The sequence below is a fragment of the Varanus komodoensis genome, unplaced genomic scaffold (assembly GCF_004798865.1).
Source record: "Varanus komodoensis strain SLA01 unplaced genomic scaffold, ASM479886v1 scaffold9, whole genome shotgun sequence".
Lineage (NCBI taxonomy): Eukaryota > Metazoa > Chordata > Lepidosauria > Squamata > Varanidae > Varanus > Varanus komodoensis.
This window is the reverse complement of record NW_025336598.1, coordinates 34,911,257-34,930,750: the sequence shown is the minus strand read 5'-3', so window position 1 is coordinate 34,930,750 and position 19,494 is coordinate 34,911,257. Positions and strand designations below refer to the sequence as shown.

The 19,494-nt window shown below is 42.0% G+C and overlaps 1 protein-coding gene across 1 annotated transcript; it reads left to right on the top strand.

Annotated features, from left to right (window-relative positions):
- Positions 1-6,778: 6,778 nt before the first annotated feature.
- On the top strand, positions 6,779-17,863 carry DAPL1 (death associated protein like 1). The gene is made up of 4 exons (XM_044418470.1): positions 6,779-6,934; positions 10,853-10,940; positions 13,815-13,875; positions 17,608-17,863. Exons 1-4 carry the CDS (start codon positions 6,874-6,876, stop codon positions 17,725-17,727), a joined length of 330 nt encoding a protein of 109 aa, XP_044274405.1. The 5' UTR covers positions 6,779-6,873; the 3' UTR covers positions 17,728-17,863.
- The last annotated feature ends 1,631 nt before the right edge of the window (positions 17,864-19,494 follow it).

The following is a 19,494-nucleotide window of genomic DNA, read 5'->3' as shown; positions in this document are numbered from 1 at the left end:
TAAATTAAATAAGTTAAATAAAAACAACTGTTAAACATTAAAATTTAAATTAGTGTTTTTAAATAACAAATAAAAATGTTTTATTAAAAGCTGCAAGGTTCATGTTACAATGTTAATGACTTTTATTCATAATTTTAATACAATTCTAACATTAATTTTAAATGCCAAAGAATGGGCTTGTTTGAAGCTACCTTTGTTATAGTTACCAAGTATAGTCATTACTTGAAAGGGTTCCATACTTTTAAATTTCTAAAATTAACTGAACGTTTTAAAAGATGCCACTTGATATTGCATTTGAAAGAAGTGTTTACTATAAAACAAAATAAGGAAATAGGGATGGTATTGATTGCTTTTGCATGATTGGATGAATGATGTTCTTGGTTGTGAAAGTAAGCATGTTTTTGGCTGATATAGCTGTCTAAGTGCCCACCCCACATAAAAGACCTTTGGAGTGGCTTAAGAACTTTTGAGATTTCCTTCCAGAAATAAATTGTACATTTGTTTACATGGCAGGAGCACAGAGATAATTTTCTAGTTGTGCCTGTAAGATGATGTAAAACCTAGCAATTAATAGAGAAGGAACTGTAGCTAGTTAAATTAGCAAAATAATTCAACACATATAGCCTAAAGCTGAAATGAAAACAAACTCTTCGGACCAAGACTGAGGCAATAAATAATGCCTGGATAGGACATTCATGTCATCTCTAAATGAAGAGTAACCATAATTTGTCTAAATTAATGGGACATGCTCTACCTGTGTATCATTTAGTTGCTAAAAAGTAAACAATTTCTCCTATTTATATCAAGGAATTGAATATTTTTGCATCTTATATATGCACAAACATAACTATCTCATTTTAAGCAAGGAAAGCCTCTTTTCCAGATGACTCATTTCACCAGCTGTCACTTTTATGACATGGGCTATACAGATACAATCCTACACTAAACTGAATCAATTTCTCCCAGTCTAGATTATTATGCAGCCAAAATATCACCATCTACAGATAAGAGAAAGTTGTCAGCAAGTTTGGGTTTGCAGAAATTAAAAAAAAAAACCTTAGGTGTGAAAACCTAAAAATCAGCCCAGTAAAGATTATGCATATACAGTGGTAGTAATGGAATGGAATCCCATATCCTGGAAAAAACATGGTTGGCTGGAACCCTAAACAGGAATATTTCATGCTGCAACATTTTATTGCACTTTCCACTTTTGAGTGAGTGTATAGACATGCATGTATATATACACGCACTCAAAATCTCTTACAAATATACTTACATATAAATATACAATTGTATTTGTATATTTGTATGTATACTTACAAATTATATATTTGTATATATATATTTGTGTATATATAAATATGAATATATTTGCATATATGTGCACATATACACATACATATATAGATACATGTAAGTATGTATACTTACAAATATATACGTATATTTGTATATAAGTACAGTGGTGCCTCGGCTCACAAACGCCTTGGTTCACAATCAAATCGGGTCATGAACAAAAATTTCATGAAAATTTTGGCATGGGTCGCAAACTCTGCACTGGGTGGCAACTGCGATCACAGCCATCTCCCCACCACTCCCAAGTGGGCAGATGGCCACGATCGCAGTTGCATTCGTGCAGGGAAGACATGTGATCATGGGCGCGCTTCTGCAGGAAAGACAGGCGCCATCTTGGCCATCTCCCCCACCAACCAGCACGATCACGGCATCTCCCCATCCCCCAGAGTGATCGTGCTTGGGGGGGGGGAGATGGCCAAGATCGCACCCATCTCTCCCTCCTCCAGTGCGCCCTGTTTGCACCCCTCTCCCTCCCCCAGCATGCCATTCGCATCTGTCTCTCTCTCTCCCCCAGTGTGCCCACAATTGCCCCCGTCTCTCCCCCCTTCCTCCAGCACGCTGGAATTACAGATGTGTGCAGGGATGACAGGCGCGATCTCGGTCGTGCTGGAGGGGATGGGGAGATGGCCCCGCTTGTGCTCGGGTGGCGGGGGGAGATGGCCTCAATCTTTGTTGTTCTTTGTCACTTTGCTTCACATTTTTCTGATTTAAAAAAATGGTTACAGAATGGATTAACCTTATTTGCATTGAACCTTATGGGGATATTTAAGTTGGCTCACAACCAATTTGGGTCACGACCAGAGTCCTGGAACAGATTAAGTTCGTGAACCAAGGTACCACTGTATACATACAAATATATATATTTGTATGTATACTTAGATACAAACATACAAATAAATATATTATTTAAGTGATGTTAGGCAACACAGTCCATAGTATTGTTTATGATTCAGGGCAAGGGGGTTTTGCCAGATTTAATGTTCCTTTTCCCTCTTAGCTTTTGAAGGGGCTTAATTTGGTCAATGCATCCCAAAAAACTAGTGACAGTGCCCCAAGAGGAAAATGCTGCATTTATAATGCATTTTCTGTCACACAAAGAAATGGAATTAATTTTTCTAAATTAGCCAGCTTGTACTTGAATATTATCCCATTCAAGCCCAGCTTACTCTACACATTCCTGAACTCAGACCAAAGCCAGTGTCTACGTCTCTAAAAAAAAACTTTGCAGAGAAAGAGAATATCCTAAATTCTTAGGAACCAGGGCTTTTCCCTTGCATAGAATGAAATTGTCCTTTGTAGTATTTTTTCAAGAAAAAAACTGTGACAAAAGAGGAGGCCTGTGAGTGGTCATCAATATTTGTAAGTTTCTCCTCTTGCCTTTCCTTACAGAAGAAATAAGAATCAGAAGATAATATAAACTGCACTTTTTCCCATAAGTATTGGCTTCAGATACCCATGCCTCAAAAATATAAAAAGAAACCAATCATAACTGACTGTTTAAAAAAAGTATTTCAAATGTATACTTCCTTTCTACCAAAGGCATTGAAAGCAGCTTGCAATCAGAACAAGTGATAAAACAGTAATAATACAAATACATTAAAATGCAACAATAACAGAGTAAAACAGCATCCCACCCAAAGGTCCACTTGAATAAAAGGGTCCAACAAAAGGACAGCACAGGTGGCATGAGCCCCGTCTTCCTCAATGGGGACTTCTACAACCGGACAGTGGCCACCAAGAAAACTCAAACACACCTCTAAAGGTGGTGGTCTCAAAAGACCTTGGGACCTGGGCAGACTCATATACATAGGAGAAGTAGTCTATCAGGCAACTTGGCCCCATCCTGTGCATAGGGTTTTATCGGTCATAAACAGCACTTTGAACTCTGCCTGGAAATAGACTGGTCACAACCATTGAAAGTAAGGAGTCACATACTCCCTGTAACTAGTGTGACGACATTTGTAACATCTTAGCAGCTTTCAAAAGCAGCCCCATTTAGAGAGCATTACAATAGTCCAAACGGGAGGCAACTAAGGCATAAGGCCTCATAGCCTCATCGGATTTGTCTAGAAGAGCACAGCCGGTGCACTAGCTTCAGCTGTGAGAAAGCACTCCTGACCACCACTGAATCGTGAGCATCCATACTCAAGGTTGGGCCCACAAGTACACTGAAACCTCCCAGCGCCTTCTAACCCTCCTTCAGCTTTCCCAAGAAAGGAATATTAGAGAAATTTTCAGAAATGATCCAATACTGTGACATTTGGGAGGTTTTTATTTCAACACAGTCCTTACTACTTCTCCATTCACTTTTCCTCACTTGGCCTTATTTCGCCAAGGATCCTGTTCACATCCTTGCACTGTACAAACTGAAAAATATGCAGGGACAGGCAGCAGATGTCTTGACCAAGCAGGGGCCAGGGTTTCATATAGGATCTGTATCAGCTGCAGCATTAAAGTTGGCACCTATACAGGTGAGCAAAGGATTGTGCACATTGATCACAAAATGGGCTACCAAGCAGTCCACATCCTCCTCTTGTGCATCCAAATGTACAGGTCACTTAGGACTGCTGTACAGAAGAACAAAAGCATTGTGACTACCTAATTAAGTTTGGATTAATCAATCTTTGCAAAATATAAACAGCCTAGCCCTATAAAAACAAACACGACAATGGGTCTTATGGACTTATTCTTCTATGGACATAGATCCCATTGGTTTTAATTCCCCATAAAGTATGTGTGGCAACATCAGCAAAGGTTATAACCTAGTCCTTCTATATTTAAACAAGGTGTCTTTACTGTATCCAGTGGAAGGAGAAAGGATTTATAAGCTGTTCACACACAGGCACACACAGTCCAACCTCTGTTGACTTTGGCTGTGTTGATGTGCTGTAAAATCTGCTGCTGTGTAGCTTTATGGAATGTGAACAGAAATGGCAACACCCCATGATGCTCGCAGAACAGGTACTGGCATGGCAACAGAATTATGTAAGTTGAGGTTATTAGGTTAAATTCATGTTCATATTTGGCTAAATCCATTGGACTCTTCCTAAAACAGCAATCTGATCATCCTGAAACAATCTTGACCAGTCCTTTGCTTGTAAAATTGTCAGGAAGCTAGGGCATCAGTAGCTGTAAAATGTCTTCTAATTAAGAAAGCAATCACCAGGGTGGGGGGAGGTGTTCAACATGAACATTATTTATTCTTTGACTATAAAGGGATTGTAGTAACTATAAGCTATCATTTATTGAATGGTATCCTAAATTCCATTAGCTCATACTGTAATGCACCATTTTCACACTAGCTCTAATATGTTTAGTTAAGATAAATCTCAGGCAGGAGAGATACAGGCAATCTTAGACCCTGGAATGGAATGAAGCAGGTTGCTTTATATTTTGTCATGATCCATGAAATATACACACATGGAGGTATATGAAAATAGGGATCATATGTTCTTTATAAATGTATTAGGGTCTTATTCCCCTACCCAATTTGGATTTTTTTAAAATTGCTCCTCTGATTGTCATGCCTCCAGAACTCCAGCAGTGCTTTCTAATTCTTCAGCCTAATGTTGTTTGCACCTGTCTGAACCTACCGACAATTACCAAAAGCTGTTCCCATTTTGACACAGACTGAATTAGCACATTGCCAAGAGGCATCCCTTAAGATATTGGCAGCCCTTCCACCATAGTGGGGATCTCTCAGGCTTGAAAGATCTAGTTTGGGCCTCCCACTGTAGAATCTTTTACAGAGTCACTGGGCTATAAGATAGCTTCCCTCAACATGGCACCTTTATTCTGCATTGGTCCAGCTCCTATCATCCCCAGTCACCATGGAAGTTGACTAATCCCCATCTCATTACACTTTCAAGAGTGGCAGCATCAAAGTGGTAGTGGTTGTCCATGTGTTTGGCATGTCAGTGAGACTCCGCATTATTCCTTTACTTGTTCTCCCCAGAGAGGCAGATAGAGAATTGTAAGACTTACTTTCTTCTCCCAATAATAAATGAAATACATGAAAAGAATTGTACAGAGATTCAGAAGAATTTCTTACAAAAAATACCAGAGAAAGAAAACATGAAGGGAAATTGCTTTAATAAAAACAAGGGCCAAAGAAAAGGTATGGTATGAAACAAAAGGACTAGCTGTTGAAGGAACGTTCAACTACAGTTAATCTAGACTGCTGGATCCTACCCAGGAAATTATGTCTCTTTATAGTGCAAGCAGCCAAGTATTTTGCAACTGCAGGACATGCCAGGGGTGATGGAACTCTAGAACACCACAGCAGGCAGGATAGCAACCTAAGCAAAGAAATCATGGAAGGAAATGGAGGAAGACACAAGGGGAAGAAAAAGGAAGAAGCTTGTCCTCTTTCAACCCAGAGCATACATACACTGGCAGGGTCCCAGTCCATGCTTCTGCCCTGAAGCAAGATGAACTCTAAGCACACTATGCCTTGATCATATCTCAATAGTCTGTAGTAAACTTTTTCCCAGCCATTAACATGTCAGAAAGTTGGTTTTCAATTAGCCCAAACCTGTCAAAACCCGTAATGTGTATTTGCCCTCTAAATTGCTCTAATCCAACATATAAATTCCATTAAGCATAAGACAAGGTGATGATTGATTGTGTTGCCAAAGTGATTCTGAGAAAATTCGGTCAGTTGGTCTTGTCTGAAATTTATGGGTTTGTCATATCACACAACCAGATATTAATCAGGTGCTGAGTTTCAGGTGGGGACAGATTGTCCCTTAATGGGAAGTAAAGCCTGCTTTGCCACAGTGATGAAGCCTATAAAGCTGCAATTTGTGCTGTTTTATCAAGAAGTATTGCAAATGCAGTTCTGTAGAATTATCACACATTGTTACCAAAAGTCATGTTAAGATGGAGTATCAATTCTGTGACTGTCAGGCCCACTCTGGAGTTGTTTAATGGGAGCAATCAATAAGACTTCTCTGCTTAGCTGGTTTGAAGATGCAGGCTGGCATCCAATGTGCCAAGTCTGAAAATCTCGCAAATGGATGCTATGTTTTAAACCAAATGTCACAGGCTATTGGGGTTTGGGCACAGTTTTATTTTTCGTTTCTTTTATATTTATATAAACATGGTAAATTTATATAACTGTATGTTTTATATTTTACATATCTTCTTTAGGAATACAATACAAAATTAATAGAAATGTTTATATAAATTAAGAAAATCCATCTCTGAAAAGACTAGGTTTCTGTCCATTCCTATCCGTTCAAAAATCCAGTTTAATAGAACTTTCGAGCAGACCAGTGCAGGCATGTCGTAGTCGCTGAAGACAATCTACCCCTCCTTTAGAAGCCTCCTCAAGTTTTTCTTCATTTCTTTCAGCGCCGACCTTTCCCTTTCTCCGCCCCTTTTAACGCGCAGCGCCGCCGCCCCGCCTCGTTCTCCTCCCAATAAAAGAGTAAAACGGAGGCTGTCCCTGCTGGGAGTTAGTTGTGTTCAGTAATTGGGGGTGTAAGTAATCTATTTCGCGTTGTGATAGCGTACATGGCAAACCCCGAGTTGTTGGAGCCGCTTTCCCCGCAGAAAGTGGGGCGCTCCCCAGCAGGTAAGAAGGAGGCAGCGAGGGGCGTCGGGGTGGAGAGCCTGAAGCCTTTGGCGCAACCTTCTGCCCTCGGCGAGAGACGCGCAGCAGCAGACGGGGTTAACTGAAGGGGCTTCGCAGGGCTGGAAGGAGAGGCGACGATGCTGGGTTGCTTCACTCGTGTGAATTCGCAGTTATTGCATCCTCAGGAGACCAGCACCTGTCCCATAACTGTTAGGCAGAACTTCAGGCAAACGCCCCCAGTAGTAACATTGGCGAGGGAAAGAATACTTGAAGCTGTAAGCGGCGGGGAGCAGCGGTGCCACGCCAAGTGCAGTAACGGCCTGTGTTGCCCGTCCCGCACTACGACTTGGTCCTCTGGTCTGTCTCCTCTGAGGAGGAGTTTTGATCGTTCCCGTGCTGTGTGTGTATGTGTGAAGGCCACACGGCACGTGAAGCCAAGTGCGTCATTTGTTTTGTTTCGTTTCACGCAGGGCTATACAAATCCTGCCTTGCAAGTTTTGATCCTGATAGAGATAAGGTTTCCTCATTTCGTAACCCCTCCTCGGGGTGGGGGCTTGCAGCTTCTTGCCCGCGAGCGCTGCGAGTGTTTGCGGGCGAGTCTGTCAAAGGCGCGTGCGCAGCTGCACCGTCCGTGCTGCAAAGGGCTTTCGGCTTGGCCGCTGTGCGTTACCGAGAGTGCAGCGCGTGGGGAGGGGGCAGACCCTGCCATGGGTCTGTGCGCGCTCACAGCTGTTGATCGCACACATTCTCCCAGGGTGTTTTTGCCAGAGGCAGTCCCGCATTTCTGGGCCTTCTCCCATCTGGAAGATCCCCAAGAACCCTGCTTTAATAGGGGTTGTTTGTGCCTTGTTCACGCCAAAAGGTCTTGCCTAATTCCTAGAGAGCGGGGCGGGGACCACTTCTGGCTTCCATGTTTGCGTTTAGTGTTGTGAAGTTGGTTTTCGGTTAGCCCTGGCTAACAATTGATGGATGCCTCTGGCTTTCAGGTTTGCTAAATATCTCTGTGATTAGATCGTAGTAAAAATAAGTTCTTCATAGCACGTTGAAACTGAAAGTCATTTGACCACAATAGTGTGAATAGAGATTAAGATAGTAAAATCATGAGCAGATTGAGTGCTTGCTCCTACCACCAAGTGAGTATGTTTTGGGCTACAGCTCCCATTAGCCCTAGCCAGCATGTCAGTTCTCAGGGAAGATGGGGAATACTGTTTCAACAACATCTGGATGGCAAACTTACTGATTTTCACTCCTCTACTAATTAAATGTGACTAGCATATTTTAAACAGTACTGTGAGAGTGTGGTTAAAGACTGAAATGCCTGCTCAAGCTATGAAGTGTGGGCCCCTCACTACATTTTAGCCTTAACCTAATCTGCAGGATCCAAGTGACTAATATGCTGTCCTCACCACCTTGAAGGAAGCTTGCAATAAAATGGATATAAACAAAAATAATGGCTGACTATTTGCACCATTATCTGAGGAAGGCTAGCACTGCAACAGCCAGTTTCTCAACAAGACCCCCAACCACATGTGGGAGGGAGGGGGGCAGGAAGCAAAGCAAGCATTGCAGACCTTCCTCTGAATGCCTGAGGAAAGCCACCTCATATCTCTTTTAGTGGCTGCTTCTGAGAGGAGTACCTCTCCAGAAAATAATCTGATATTTACTTACATAGTAAAATTGTACCCAGCTTTTTCCACAAAAATGTTCAAGGTGAGTTAGAAGCTTATAATATATAATTAAAAAATTGCATTTAGTAGACTAACACCTCAGCAGGTGAAAGCATAAACCTGGATAAGAGACCAATAAACTAGCCAATGAAGTACCTTAAAATGCTTAATTAAAGGCTTGGACAAATAAAATGGGTTTACTTGCTGTCCAAAAGGCACCAGCCTGGGCGCTGAGTGTACAGAGTTTGCATTCCTTTTCTCTGGTATCCCATAAATCCTTTTATTGAATCCCCTCTTAACTGAAATGAAGTGAACATGTTCAACCCATTTTTCTGCTTGAGCTTCCCCCTCTGAAAAGTCTAAATGGTAAGGCCTTCTTCTGTACAAGGATCTGCCTTTGCATTTGTTACTGCACAGAACATCATGACAGTGTATAAACAACACTGTTTTGTTTAGGTTTTTAAAGAAAACACTATCAAAAGTGTACTTAACCTATCTCCTGTTGTGGTCATTGTACATGACTGAAGTTCTTGCATGCTTGCAGAGTGTATCCAGAGTACTTTTCTGGTTAAAAACCTTTTCAATACAGGTCTTTATGCCTGTTTCTCACTCTTTTTAAAAAAGTAGTCATATCCTTGAGCCACAAAAAATGCCATGTGTTTAGACAATGAATCTGAAATATTTTTACATGCTTTTAAAGATGAATTTCTGTGACATGATGCTTTGGTGGTAATTGATTTTGTGATTGACAGGCATGTTAACAGGACATAATTAGTCAAATACATCCAAACTAACGCTACAAGAAGAAACCATTGTATTATTCTGCACTGTAGTATTCTACAGACTCGGGTAAATCAGTTCAATGCTATTTGCTGGCTGTGCTCATATTAGAGGATGCTCATATCTGAGAAAACAGGAGGCAGCAATTTGGAGGCTTCATCTAGTTGAGAAAATTATTGTTTGAATTCTGAGAGCTCCTGATTACTAAATTTTATGTGGACTTTTGTACATGCCTTTCTGTTCTAGTTGCAGAAAATCTTTTAAACTATGATGACAGAAACACCAAAAAGATCAAGGTGTGGTAAATCAGTGAAAGGAGAAAGATTTAGCCTTCAATATCCATATTCTGGCTTGTTCACTGTTTTTTAAGAGTAGATGTTAAGTTTTTCCACCTTCAGTAATACACCCAAGTAACTATGTTTACACTTGCTCTATATGCCCAAGGCACAAATTGCTGAGCTGTATGGGAGGTATTTGTGGCAAATGCGGAGGAATAATCATCCCCCACACACACATGTAGGCAGTGAACTGTGTATAGCATAATTGGACCAGTCTTTTGCACCAGTTGTCTTTACCCTGGGGAAAACAGAAACGGAGCGAGTCAGAAGGGACCTCCCAGGCCATCTAGTCTGACCCTCAGCTGGCTCTGCTCATGACATGCCTACCATGTGCATGTCCAGCCTATCCATGCTAGATGGCTATGGTTTGACCCTAATGCAGCAGTGTAGGTTAGAAGCACAAGGAATCTGTCTTCATGTCACTTTGTGTGTGAAAGAGGCAGAATATGCATGGCTAATGAACAGGGTGTGAACAGCAGAACTGGTACTATGTGGCAATACATATCCATGCATGGATGGGTGCCCTCTTCATCCAATTAAAGGCAGTGTTAATAATGGTAATCCATAAACTTGGGTGTACCAGCCCTGTACCTTAGTGGTGGGACAGCTGCTTTGATTTCAGAGGCCCCAGGTTTGATCTTTGGTTTTCTCCTGTGGAAGGAACTCTATAGAGCTGTGGAGAAAGCCGTAAAGCATCCCAGTTAGTAAATCATACTGGTTAGATGGAGTATCTTACATTCAAGTGTTAGCAGTTTCCCTTGTTCTAGAGCAGGGGTCAGCAGAAGATAGATCTCCAGGAGTTTTGGACTCCAATTTCAGAAGTCCTTGCTAGCATGGCCCATGGTCAGGAATGTTGGGAACTGAAACCCCAAATTTCTGGGTACCTACTTTCCACCTGTCCTTGTTCTTGAGAATATATTGTGTGTATGTATTGAATGGAGTGTCTGTGCTCTACGGTAAATAACTTGCTCTGAAGTAAATGATTACTTAAATTCCATTTCTTACCAACATTTTTGGTTGCAAAAATGCCGGCTAATGTTTAGCCGGCAATGTTTTAATTGCATAGCCTAAAAAAGACTTATCACTTGGGGAAATATACTTTTCAGACATAGTCTCACTGCATTTTTCTACAGTCAAAGCTGGTGGCATGAGAGTGTCCAAGAAGCTAGAAAATGCACCTGTTGAAAAAAGTTCCAAAACCCCTGGGAAAGAGAAAACTAGGTATGTGCACTATTGAGGCTTAATATATTATGTTAGTATTAAATGGAGAATCTCATGTGTAAGGTTGGCAATGATACCGCAGCAAACAAAGGCAATATGAAAGTGAAAAGAGAAACAGAATACCTTCAGCACTAGAAATTACTGCATGCAAAGTTTTTTAAACATTAACATGTAGGATGCGTTCACATCTCATTTCCTGAGAGGCCTTTGAGGTTATCTCACAAGTAGAAGTACATATGAAGAGGCTTAAAAGGTTGTATTGTCACAGTCCATTTCCCAGTAATTTTGACCTCTTCCTGAAAAGGCTGGAACGTAAAAGTTTTCTCATTACCAGTCTCATTCCCCTCAGTGGCTGGAATGTTGCTGCTTTTTCCATGACATCCCAATGGTAGTAGCTGCGTCTTAATGGCAAAAGCTTTTTACTGCCATTGCCTAAAACAGCAAGCACCTTGGTCATTTTGTTTCTTTCATTTCACGTAAGCCTCATTTGCTCAAGGCAGCACCCTTTTTTTCCCCACATAGTCACCCTGTGAGGCTGGTCAGAGCAAGAGATAGTGACTAGCCTGATGTCCCCCAATGAGTTTTGTGGCCAACCTGGGGTTTTAAGTTGGCTATCTCCTGTTCTAACTAACACTCTGTGTAATACCCCAAGGCTCTCATTAGGTGTTCTCCCTCCCTCAAAAGGAGGTTGCTCTCCTTTATGTGCCTATCTGGGAACCAGTCCCATTGATTTCAATGGGGCTTACTCCTGAATAGACACACATAGGCTCTGTGCTGGAAATAAGTTATAACTTCCCCTGTGGCATGTTATAGCAGAAGTGGGCCAGCTCAACGAAGGCTTATATGCTACTTCAGGCAAAGCACATAGTACATAAGTGTTGCTCTTATTTGAAAGGAGGTGCCAAGAGAGCTGTAAAGAAGCGTTGTAAAGTTCTTTGGCAGTCTGAGCAGAAGCCCATGATGCAACAGCACTGAAAAAAATGCCTCTTTTATTTCCTTCTGAAACAAATGGTGGTTATTTATGGCAAAACCTCACACACAAAAACAAGCTTTGTGGTCTTCCTCTCACCTTGCAAATACTATTCCTGGAACTGGGTGGGTTGAGGTCATTCATTTCCTCTGCACAAAACTAGTAAGCAAAAGGCCTATAAAACAGTTTTCTCCTATTAAGCAGTGGCTATTAAGTTTGGAAACTATGTTAAAATGTGTTGACTGATACCTGTCACTTAATTGTAACTTCATCTTCTGGCTTCACAGTTTTCTAGTTACTTCCACAAAAGACATAGTTACATTATGGGTTGTCCTGAGATAATTATCCCTAAGATGCTAAAGAGATTGAATCAGACATACTTTTCATGCTTCCTGGCCTGCTTCTCATGTAATCAAGCCAGTGGGCCAAATTCAGTGATCCTGGTCTCTCAGTCTAGCCTTCTGAAGTCTCCTACTGATCCTTATCTCCAACCACTGATCATTTGGTGGTTTCCCAGCTTCTGTGGCATTTCCTCCCACTCTGTAATGCTAAAAGGGAAAATCCCCCCACAAGGCTTGGTAATTTACACTGAGAATTTTAAGTGGCAATATGCTGGGGGGTAGGGGTGTATTTTTGTCTCTAGCCGCTTTTGCTTCAGCCTGTCCACCACTGAACAGTTGTCCCCAAGGGCTTCTCCAGAATTGGACTCTTGCTTATGCTGATCTATTTCAGCTCTGCTTAATAGCCAGTTATATAGAAGCAGGGGAAATAGGAATAGTTCACAGGTACTTCGCCATTCTGATGCCTTTGTGATTGTGTCTTACCTGTGGTAAAAAAAAGAAACCCCTACATTTGTAGATGGATTTATGTAACCAGGTGCTTTTCTCAGCTTGCTCTGATTATATTCAAGCAACTGGGGAATTTATTTAGCCTCTCCCATGACTCTTGTACCTTTGAATCCAAAGGATACCCAGCAATCTCTGCAAAGCCACTATCAGTGACTGAAGATGATATTTACTGTATTTTTCGCTCTATAAGACACACCTGACCATAAGATTTACCTAGTTTTTAGAGAAGGGATCCATGGAAAGCTTCCTGATAATCACAGGCACATTCCCCATCACTTCCCCATGGGCTTCATTAAAAGACGGGTTGCCATTTGAAAACACACACTGACCTGTGATTAACAGCTCTCACCTGTGCCGGAGGAGGGGGGAGGAGCAGGGCGCACCGAGCGTGTGCTGGCCAGGTGTGGTGCAGCCGGGCCGGCAGCGTGCCGGCGATGGTCTTCCGGGCCGTGGGGGTGAGCATTCCGTCTCTTCGTGAGGCCAGCGGGTTAAAGCCCGTGGCTGCTGCTGCTCTGTACCGCTCCCCCTGAGCGACACAGCTCTCACCTGTGTGGGGGGGGGGGGCGGAGCAGCGTGCACTGAGCGCATGCTGGCCAGGTGGTGCCATGTGGTGCAGGCGGGCCGGCAGCATCCTGGGCTTCGGGCACACACATTCGCTGTATAAGACACACAGACACTTCCCCTTACTTTTGAGCAGGAAAAAAGTGCGTCTATAGAGCGAAAAATATGGTGGTATATGATTGGATCTTGCATGCATCAATTTTGGAAGGAATTCTAGCCATGCAGGAGGAATGTAGGGCAGGACCATAGCATGGAGCAGAGGGAATTTAACCTAGTGCCGAAAGCACATTGCAGCCCCTTCAGCCCCTTTTTATGAACAAAAACCAAGCACATAAAGACTAGTCACTTAATATCATAGCTACCGTGACCCTAAGTTGGCTTATTAAGTAGAGTAGGAATTGCCTTCTAAGTTAGGCTATGAGTCAAGACATTTATGAAACATTTTAGAAGACCAAGGTCTTTTTTCTAACTTTTCTTTTTCTTTCTGCTTCACAGCTCTATTAATAATATAAAAATGCAAAGCATGAGAATCTTGCTAGCAGATACACTGGAGAAAGTAAGTACATAAGTGGTAGAACAAATTACAGAGTTGTCTTCAAGAGTTTATTTTCAGGAATATAGTTCATTCACATAAGAACAGTTTCCAGAGATATGTATGAACATGTTAATCAGTTGTGGCAGCTTAACACATGGTTTTGTGGCATTGGCCTGCTTCACCTAATGCATGAACTGGCAGGAAAATGGTTATAGAAGGGAAGGAGACAGTGGATTCTAACAGCCATGAAAAGCACGCAGTGTAATCTTAGATACCTCAGTAGACCTATTCCGACAGGAAAATTAGGACAGCATGCTGCCCATCCTGCTTCATCATCACCTTCAGTATGTAGAATGCAATTTTCTGAAGAGCCTCTTGTATCTCTGGGGGCTCTAATCCAGAAGGTGGGAAATTATGCTTTACACATAATTGTTGCAAGCTATGCTACAAAACTATTGACCCTTAAAGCTGCCGGAAGACTCTTTGACCTGGATCACCTACCACAACCAATTCCTGGATTGTTTAACCCAGTGATTGGTAAGGCTGTGCAAAAGAGAGTGTATGCTACCTCCCACCTGATTGCTACTGTTGGGAAAATTTGGATAAATCCTGTCTGAAAAGCATTACTTCTGTGTGCTCTTGAATTTTGGGATCAAATCCGGTACTCAGAACCAAGCCAAGTCACTGTTTAAAATGGCATTCATCCCCCACTCCTTTCTCTCACCTTTAGCTGTAAGCTACAGTAGACAGGCCATTCAGTCCATATATACATTGTAAATAGTCATTGTTGGAATTCAAGGAAGTATCTTTTGATAGCCCAGAGGCTCCATGTGTCCTGGCCAATTCAGAATGTCTAGATAAGAGTCTTGAGCTCATGCATAGTTTTCGTAGCTTGAATTTACATGTCTAAGCAGACCTGGAGATGGGTTCAAGCTACTGAACTAAAGTGTCAATACAGGCAATTAGAAATATTGCAATCTCATTGTTACTGTATGATTGACTGACATTTCTTTATCTGTTCTGTATGTGATGACCTCAGAATCTTATTGTAATCTCTGCATTCTGTCATCAATTGCCCCGTACCTGTGTATGCCCTGTAATGGTATTGAAACTTCGCAGCAGAGTTCACTCTGTCTGCCCGGTAATGCATTATTGTGAGTACGCACCCGCGGGGAACCTGGGTAATACAATAAAGTCTGGATGCTTGATCTTTCCCACAAACCCAAGTTTTATTCCCTTTTCTCAAATTGAGATTCCGGGATTCTGACACTACTTCCACTTTCAATTAAAGACCCAGCTCTGTTCCTGGATTGTTAGGCCCTAAACAACCCAGAGTTTTCTGGTTTGTATGCCAAGAGCTAACCTAGGAATGTTGTTATTTGAAAGTGGAAGCAGCAAGTATGTATGTATGTATTTAGAGTATTTGTATGCCGTCCCATCTCATAGCCTCAGGACGGCTTACATGTGGGAACCAGCATGTTTGCTGCTTCTCTGCATGCTCCCAAAGAACACATGGTTAACTATTTGATTGCATGGATTGAGTCAGATCTGGATCTTGAATGAAAACAAAAAGAATGGGTGAGGGGAGGAATCTAGGATTGCTCTTCCTTCCCGTATTCTGCATAAAAAGCTCTTGGCTTTCTGTGCCTGAAAAGCAGTGGAATGTGGTTTCATCAGCTACAGAGAACGTGCTGGGACAGGATTTGTAATAATTCTGGCACTGCTCAAGCTGAGCTGTACACTTAGGCTTCTGCAGGATGTTTCCTGCTTGCTCAGTATGAATAAATCAAAGCAATCGTAGTATGTGGCCATTTGAAGCCTTAAAATGTTGTGACAGGGATTAATGTGGCATTTTACTTAAAACAGCAAATACTGCTGCCCTCCTTCTCTCCCTAGCAATCCCTTCTGCGCTTCTGTCTTCCTGGCTGGCTTTTATTCATAGCAATCCCAGAAGGACAGGAAAAGGTATTTGCATTCCAGAATGCGCAACGCTTGAAAACAACTGATACTTTGGCAGCAGTTCTCACAGCTGCAGTATTGACCAGTGGCGCAAGTTACCCCTGTAGTAATAGGATAAATTGAATAGCTTGGATTCAAGGGAGATGTTGATAATTAAATTTGAGCACAAATGAGGCCCTGGTCTCAAGGCTTAAATGCATTTAGGACAGGCAGAAGTTTTGTAAGCCCATTTCTGGTTGCCCATTTCTGCCATAGAATTGGATACTCTTCTTCACGTCCAGCAGAATGAGGTGGCATAGTCTTAAAATACTGGCAAATGTACTACTTCAGATTGCTGCTGGAGACTAGCATTTTTAAATGGTTCCTTTGGCAGAGCTGGCCATGTTTCTTGTCAGGAAAATCTATCTCAGAAGGAGGGATGGTTGTAATGGAGTTCATTGTCTGCTTTGCAGCTTTCTCCTTGCAACAAGGGGTGTGTGTGTGTGTTAACCTGGAGCAGGGATGGACCTTTTGGGGCCTTCCAGATGGTTTGGTAAAGCTTTCATGATTGTTTCTCATTGGCCATGCTGGTCAGACTGATGGAAGATGTTTTAAGAAAGTCTCACCACCACCTGCAGTTTGAAGTAGCACAGCCCACTATGTGGCCTCATTCTGCTGGCCAGATCTGAAAGCCGATTCTGTACAAACAACGTCTGTACTCAGCACATAAAAATGACTTGCTTGTGCAGGTTCTGATCTTCTTCCTGCAGGAAGACCTTTTGTTCTGGGCATCTGACAGTGTGTAAGCACTCAAGCAGCAATATCTTGGCTGGGAAAATGTGTTTTCCCTATGACTAGTTTCATCACTATGATCTTGGAGAGTTGTCTGGAATGACTGTCTGTTACTTTCCCTTGCCCCACTGAATAGTATTGTGATTCTGACACCTGTGCTTGGCTTGAAAACTAAGGAATTATAGGGGAGATGAAACCAACTAGTCAATTGTGAGACAAAAATGCAGATAAATCCTTGTAATTATGTTGGTGAGATCTGTTGAGGTGAGCCCAGCAGGGCTCATCACAGGATCCTGTTTAGCATAACAAGAAAGCCTTCTTGATACATAGGTAGCTTGTCCACTGTTTACCCAAAAGGATGGAAAATGGACTATTCAGCAGTGGAGTGCCTCAACTTTAGAGCGTGAATGCCAGTGCCACGTGTTGCTGGCTCTGGTATCCAGCTAAGATCAATTAATAGTTGATTGACATGGGTGGTAGACAAATTGGAAGGAAGAGTGCTGGCGGCGGCGGCCATCTTGCTGCCCTGTTGTTGACCTTGCCCTCAGGATGGGAGATGCCACTTTTCTATCCCTTCATATTGGATCCGCATTCCCAAAAGTAGAGAGAAGGTAGACAGATAGGCAAACACATGTCTGACTATGCTCATCTTCTGTTTTCACTCCTCCGTGTTATTCAAAGGAACTAAATGTTCTGCATGTGTGGGTGTCCTTTATTTTGTTTATGTTTTGTTTTTGTTCAATATTAAAATTCTGGAGGATTTTGCTAAATATTAAAATTCTGCTTTTCAGTATGTTCGCTTTTACAGTCTTCTATCACTGCTGCCTTCTTTGCGGTTCTCTTAATGGCTTTGAACTTCAAACTGGAAGATTTTTAATGGAATGAGTGGGGGGGGGGGTTGTTCTTTTTGCTTAAAAAAGGAAGCACAAAAGAAATAGGTTTTGTTTTTGCCAGGTTAGTTTTACTGCAGATGTTTTGTAGCTGGCTGTTCTTCCATTAAGATTCTTTCTTTTAACCTTACAGCTTGGGCATCAGTTTCCAGCAGCAGCCTCACAAGTAGCACATCAAAAGCCACAGCCCACTCTGGAGAAGACAGTGCTGCCCAAAAGAACGTGCATTATTCAGCAGCCTCGGAAGTGTTAAAAGATGTAGAGTAAAACATGCATATATTTGACAGACTTGCTCTTAACAAAACAGCACTTAGCGAAGCAAGTCGTAAATGAACCAAATGGCTCTTGCAGTTTCTATATGTTTCTTGCAATAAAATCTATATATTCTATTACTGGGTTATTTTCTTCACAGGTTTTTTGTTCATAGGAGTCTTTATTGGCTATAAGATTCTGGTTTTAACTCTCCCAAACTTCTTAAATGCAGCAGTTCAGCTTGGAATAGACAAGCTATTTCTCTGTACTGGAATCTTAGCGACCTCTTCTTGCCTTTTCATGCATCCCAAAAATACAGAAGATATTATTGTTGCATCGCATTTATATATCACCTTTTCCTCTTGCTAGGAGCCCAAGGTAACTTACGTGACTCCTGCTTGTCCTCACAACAACAGCCTTGTGAGGTACGTTATGTTGAGTGTGTCTGACCCACCTAAAGTCACTGAGTGAGCCTAAGGGCTGAGGACTAGGGGGCTGGGAGTAGAACCCCTGTCCAGCATGCCAGCCACCACACCATGCTGGCAAATTCAAGAATGTGAGCTCAGTGCAGCTATTGCTGTCCTGTCTTCTGCACTGAAAAATAAAAGCTGGGTAGACCTACAATGGAGTAGATCTTTCCTGGTATGGCACAAGGAGTACTAATGTGAACCAGGATAGGAGGAGACCATTTTCAGTCTCTCACACTGATGCTAAGATGCAGTCTTAATCAGAACGTCACACCCATTCAGTCTGGGATCATGCCAAACCCCAGTCCCAGATCTGTTAGAGTGCTGTCTGTAACTGATTATTGGGCGGAGAGGCACTAGCTTATTAATAGAGAAATAGTTGGATTCTGCTTTGTGTTTAAACCTTTCCTAATGTCATGGCACATTAAATCAAGGGTTTCCCCTATGTATTGAATTATAATTGGAATGTACTTGGCTCTCTTCAAATCCTTCTCCAAGGCTGATGTTAAGTTTAGGGTTCTACCAGGATTAGGTAATATACAAGAGAAAATACTTAGAATAGAACAGTTGTACCAGCAGGGAAAAAGTATTTCCTTTATTGTTATGAAAAGTAAATTATGCAATATGCCATTTAGTGGCTGTGTTTATCCAAACAAATGGCTGAATACTGGTTTGTTTAGTGGCTCTTCCTGAGAGGAACAATTAACAAGTATGCATGGTAGAATGTCAAACAATACAAACTGCTACAGAAGGAAGAGTGGTGTTAGAATATCAAGGGTTTTTGTAGGAATCCACCATAGCTAACTCCTGGCTGTCCCTTCCTTGTAAACGTAATCCTTTTACATGCAAAATACTGTTTACTAACTTAATTGTTTAGATTCCAGATTTGAGTCTTTCCTTCTCCCAACTTTAACTGAATTAGAGCCTGCAGTTACCCTGACCTATTTTTGGAATAGTTCAATAAATATAGAAGAGTTCACAATCATTTCTGCTTCCAGTGGGGCCATATGGGAAACTGCCTTAGACCATGTCAGACCAATGGCTGCCAGTTATGCAACCATAGACTTCCTCTTGACCTGGCTCACTGGGCAGGGCCCAGCGCAAGTGGAAGCCCACGGATTTGGGAGGGATTGTTTTCAAAAGGGTTCATCCTGACCCTAAATGCCTGTAGGGTTATATCATTCCGGATCCATCAATCTGAGGGGAAATCCTGCTAAAAACAGCTGGGTGGGTTGAGAAAAGTAAGAATTGAGAACAGTGGCTCTATCAGCATTATATCCCCCACTGCAATTTGTGGTGGC

Excerpts from the sequence above, each read along its gene's own strand:
- DAPL1 (XM_044418470.1), top strand. The coding sequence starts at position 6,874 with ATGGCAAACCCCGAGTTGTTGGAGCCGCTTTCCCCGCAGAAAGTGGGG. Across the intron at positions 10,941-13,814 it reads CCTGGGAAAGAGAAAACTAG|CTCTATTAATAATATAAAAA; the intron begins GTATGTGCACTA and ends TCTGCTTCACAG. Across the intron at positions 13,876-17,607 it reads TAGCAGATACACTGGAGAAA|CTTGGGCATCAGTTTCCAGC; the intron begins GTAAGTACATAA and ends TTAACCTTACAG.